Source organism: Mustela lutreola, chromosome 4, assembly GCF_030435805.1.
Source record: "Mustela lutreola isolate mMusLut2 chromosome 4, mMusLut2.pri, whole genome shotgun sequence".
NCBI lineage: Eukaryota > Metazoa > Chordata > Mammalia > Carnivora > Mustelidae > Mustela > Mustela lutreola.
The window spans coordinates 145239811-145245111 of NC_081293.1; the positions used below are offsets into that span (position 1 = coordinate 145239811).

The 5301-nt window shown below is 36.3% G+C and overlaps 1 protein-coding gene across 1 annotated transcript; it reads left to right on the top strand.

Moving 5' to 3' along the window:
- Positions 1–588: 588 nt before the first annotated feature.
- LOC131829470 (large ribosomal subunit protein uL22-like) lies at positions 589–1205 on the top strand. Its single transcript, XM_059171288.1, has one exon. The coding sequence runs from the start codon at positions 614–616 to the stop codon at positions 1160–1162; it is 549 nt and encodes a 182-aa protein (XP_059027271.1). The 5' UTR covers positions 589–613; the 3' UTR covers positions 1163–1205.
- The last annotated feature ends 4096 nt before the right edge of the window (positions 1206–5301 follow it).

Below are 5301 nucleotides of genomic sequence, written 5' to 3' on the forward strand. Positions count from 1 at the left end.
AAAGTATACTGTGGTTGGTAAGGTTCTCAAACCTATACATTAAGAGGTATAACATTAAATGAATATAGACTGCAATTAATTTGAAATGTATACTGCCAATGCGATGGCATGAGATAAAAAAACATTTTTAAAAAGTGGTAAAAATAGTAATTAAAAAATGGAGATAAGTAAAATGGAAATTTTAAAAATACTCAGGGTCGTGACAAAAATCTCTGCTTCAGGTTCCACACCTGCTTAAGACACTCTCTCTCCTTCTTCCTCTGCCTCTCTGTGCAATAGCCCCCTCCTCGCCCTGCTTGTGTTCAGGTGCATGCTCTCTTTCTTTAAAAAAAAAAAAAAATAATAATAATAATAATAATAATAATCCAAAAAATACAGAAAAAGGGAACAAATTAAAAATGAAAAAGGAAACAATAATCCAACCATACAAATAATTACATTAAAGGAAAATGGTCAAAACAAACTGAATAAAAATCAGATTCTCAGCTTAAAAGAGGAAATAAAGAAAGATGTAAATATATGCTGATTACAATAAAAACAGTTTAAATTTAAAGTCTCAAATAAGTTGAAACCAAAAGTATGAGAAAGGAGCGGCCTGGGGTGACCTCTGAAAATGGTTCGCTATTCGCTTGACCCGGAAAACCCTACGAAATCATGCAAGTCAAGAGGTTCAAATCTCCGTGTCCACTTTAAGAACACACGTGAAACTGCCCAGGCCATCAAGGGTATGCATATCCGAAAAGCCACCAAGTATCTGAAAGACGTCACTTTGCAGAAGCAGTGTGTGCTGTTCCGTCGCTACAATGGTGGAGTTGGTAGGTGTGCCCAGGCCAAACAGTGGGGCTGGACACAAGGTCAGTGGCCCAAGAAGAGTGCTGAATTTTTACTGCACATGCTTAAAAACGCAGAGAGTAATGCTGAACTTAAGGATTTAGATGTCGATTCTCTGGTCATTGAGCACATTCAGGTGAACAAAGCCCCCAAGATGCGGCGTAGGACTTACAGGGCTCATGGTCGCATTAACCCATACATGATCTCTCCCTGCCACATTGAGATGATCCTTACTGAAAAAGAGAAGATTGTTCCTAAACCAGAAGAGGAGGTTACACAGAAGAAAAAGATATCCCAGAAGAAACTGAAGAAACAAAAACTTATGGCCTAGGAGTAAATTTGCACAGAATAAATGGAAAAAAAAAAAAAAAAAAGTATGAGAACGATACACCATACAAACACTAACCAAAAGAAAGATGTAGTGATTTTATTAATGTCAGACAACATGGATTTCAGAACAAGGAGTACTTCTAGGGTTAAAGAGTGCTATCAAAATCCTAAAGGTATATGTGTACATAGGAAGATTCAAAGTGCATGTGTAAAAACTGATAGATCTGAGACTAGAAATGGACAAATCCACAATTAGAGCTGAAAATTTAAGTGTTCCTCTGTCTCTGTAATTGATAAAATGAGTAGCAAGAAATCAGGAAGAATATGAAACCTGAACAAACCTAGCAACCAACTTGAGGTAATTCGTATTTATAAAACAAAGCACCCAACAACAGTACAATATCCATTCTTTTTGAGTTCACAAGGAACATTCGACAAAATAGACCATATTTGGGCTCATGAAACAAATATCAACCAATTAATAATAATTAAAATCAAACAAAGTCCCTTCTATGATGCTAAAATAATCTAGAGATCAGTAATGAAAAGATACTGAAAATTCCCACATGTTTGGAATTTACACAGACATACATATTATAAATAAATCAGGGGTCAAAGAGAACATCATAAGAGAATTTACAGCATTAAATATTTATATTAGAAAAGAAAAAAGGGCCCAAATCAGTTACCTAGTTTTTACCTTAAAAAACTGGAAAGAGAGGGCACCTGGGTGGCTCAGATGGTTAACCCAGTGTCCTGGGATTGAGACCCATGTCAACCTCCTGGCTCAGGAAGGCATCTGCTTCTCCCTATCCCTCTGCCTCTCCCCCTGCTCATGCTCTTTCTCCCTGTATCTTTCTTGTCTCAAATAAATAAATAAAATTCTTATTTAAAAAAAAAAAACTAGAAAGAGTACAAATTAAACCCAAAGCAAGTAGAAAAAAATTATAAAAATGAATACAGAAAAATCAATTAAATGTTGAAAGGAAAATAACAGAAAGAATCAATGAGACTGATTTTCAAAAAGATGAATAAAATCAATAAGCCTCTAAGTGGATTGAACAAAAATGGGGGGAGGAGGAAGTGACAGCAAGGCAGGGAGGAGATATAAATACCACTAATTCAACAACTCAAACGGAAGGGACAAATGCCTTCAAAGACCAACTGCCAACATTTACTCAAGAACAGAAAATCTAAATAATTATACTTCTCTTACAGAAATTAAATTTGTAGTTAAAACTTTCCAACAAGAAAAGCTCTAGGACCAGATGAACCGATTGGCAATCAGTTCTGCCAAACACTGAAGGAAGAAATAATATAAATTATACTCCAAAATTGTTTTTTAAGTATAGTTAGAATAGCACCAAAAAGCATGAAATTATGGTGTATAAATCTAACAAAAGATGATCAACGTCTGTATGCTAAAAATTACAAAGTCTGATAAAGAAAATGAAATAAGACCTAAATAAACAGAGATGGGAACCATATTCACGTAATGGAAGACCAAATACTGCTGGAGTGCTCAAACTGCCTGATTTCAGGACTTTCTATAATGCAGTAGTATCAGAAAAGTGTGCTATTAATTATATCAAAGGAATAAAACAGAATCCAAAATTTTACCTACATGAATATGGCCAATTAATTTTCTGCAAAAGGAGAAAGATTTGTCTTTTCAACAGATGGTGCTGGAAAAATTGGGTATCAGTATATTAAAAAATGGTAATCCTTGACCCTTTTCTTGCACTATACACAAAAATTAACTTAAAATGGATTTTAGAATTCAATGCAAAATTGTAAACAAAAAAATACCCAGAAGAAAACAGCAAAAGTATTTGTGACTTGGGTTGGGCAGTGCTCTGCCACATACAAAACCAAAAGTCAAACTATTAAAAAGAAATTGATAAATTGAAGTTCATCTAAAATATAAACTAGCACTCTTCAAAGCACACTGTTAAGAAAATGAAAATACAACTGAATAAATTATTTTTGAAAGACATGTCAGATAAGGAGTCTGTATTTAGAATATGTAAAGAACTCTCAAAACTCAATAGTTTAAAAAAAAAGGCGATTTTAAAAAGTGAGCAAATAGTCAAACAAAGAAGTACAAATAAATGACGAATAAGCACATGAAAACATGCTGAACGTCACTACTCATTAGGAAAGTACAGATGAAAACAACCATATGATAACATTATACACCCATTTGATTGATTAAAACACAAAATTTAAAAAAAAAAAAAAAACCCAAACTGACAATATCAACACTTACAAGAACAAGAAGCAACAGAAAGTCTCATACATTGCTGGTAGAAATGTAAATTGATAACAGCCACTTTGCAAACCAATTTTATAGTTTCTTTTGAGTTAAACATACATTTGCCACGTGATCCAACAATCTTTTTCCTTTTTTACCTAAGAAAAATAAAAACTCATGTTTTCATAAAAAATGTACGTGTAAATATTTATAGTGGTTTTATTCATAATCACCAAAAATAAAGAAAAGTCCCCAAATGGGGTTCTTCTGGTAAATTCACAAATAAACTGTGTTAAATCCATACAATGGAATAATACTCAAAAAAAAAAAAAAACTACTAATATACACAAGAATGACTCTAAGCACAAGTAAATTTGGGAGCCGTTAGAACAGTTCTAGATCTTGACTATAATACATGCATTTGTCAAAGCTCATAAAATAAAGCACTAAAAAGGGTGAATGTCGATTGTTACTGTGTGCATGACTCCATCTGACCAAACACACGTACGCACACGCACGCACATACACGTAGAGGAATGAACTAAAAGGTCTCCGAGATTATTTCAAGCCTGGCAAATCAATATTAATAAATACGTTCCAGAAGATAGACCCCACACTAAAGAACAAATCTAATATAGGAGGTATCCGAAGTGATAAGTCTGATGGATGATGATAAAGCTAAATCTTAAAGCCTCTAGATTCCCCTCCCCCAAAAATATGTTCATAAGAATATTCCTACTCTTCTATTTTTATTCTTCTAAAATACCCAGGTCATATAAATACAGAGAACAAACTGACGGTTGCAAGGTGGGGAGGTGGGCAAAAGGGTTGAAGGAGAGATAGGGACTTCCAGTTACGGAATGAGTAAGTCACTGGAATAAAGGGCACAGCATGGGGAATACAGTCCACGCTGGTGTAACAGTGTCGCACAGTTGCGGCGGCAGCTACGCTTGTAGTGAGCAGAGCATAAGGCATAGACATGTGGAATCACTAAGCTCTACACCTGAAACTAATGTAACACTGTGTGTCAACGACACCTAAATTTTTAAAAATTATGAATAAAATGAAATGAAATCCCCAGGTGAAATGCATGAAATGAAAAGAAATCCCCAGATGAAGGATGCTTCATCATTCAGATTGTCATTTTCATATGGCTTTGTTTTTCCCCTAATCTGACCCACTTTTGCAGCTCACAGTCCTCTTCCTCGCTCTTCTCTGTTCTCAGGCACTCCTAGTGTCTGATTCACCGTCATCAGCAAAATCCCCACGTATGGTCAACTTCCTACAGGAATGTTCCCTGCCCCTTCTTGCTGCATCTGGAATCTGGAATCTCTGGAGGTCACTGCTTCCCCTCTAGCCCTCTCATCCTGTTGCTGTCTTATCCTCCAAACCCTTGTGCCACCAGGTCAGGAAGTGCAGTAGTTGGGGCCCCTGCTTTTACTGTTGCTTCCAGATCACCAAGCTTCCCATGTCAAGAAAAGACTTTCAGCAACCTAAGTCATGCCTGCGATCATAGCACCCAGAATTTCTCTTTGCTGCAGTCATCGGCAGAGATCCTTTAGGCTGCCCCTCATTTCTGAGAGAATTTTGCTCCTCTCTCTCTCTCTCCCCATCACTGGTTTTTTCACAGTTCTTGTGATCTCCATATCCCTGCAGAAATCTTTCTGTTAGCACAGCTTTGCAGTTCCTTGAGCACCTCACCTCCAATGATCTTTTTCTCTCCATCACTCACTTCCCAGTCCCATGACCCTTTCCCCCTCTCACCATCGGTTGATGACCTCGTTTCCTATTTCTCTAAAATTAGTCACAATAAGAAAAGAACTTCCTTATTCTTCATCCTTTGGTCTACCCGCCTAACTCTGCATTTGCCTGTGTACTCTCCCTTT

Bases quoted from the DNA above. Each gene is read 5' to 3' on its own strand.
- LOC131829470 (XM_059171288.1), top strand. From the start codon at position 614: ATGGTTCGCTATTCGCTTGACCCGGAAAACCCTACGAAATCATGCAAG.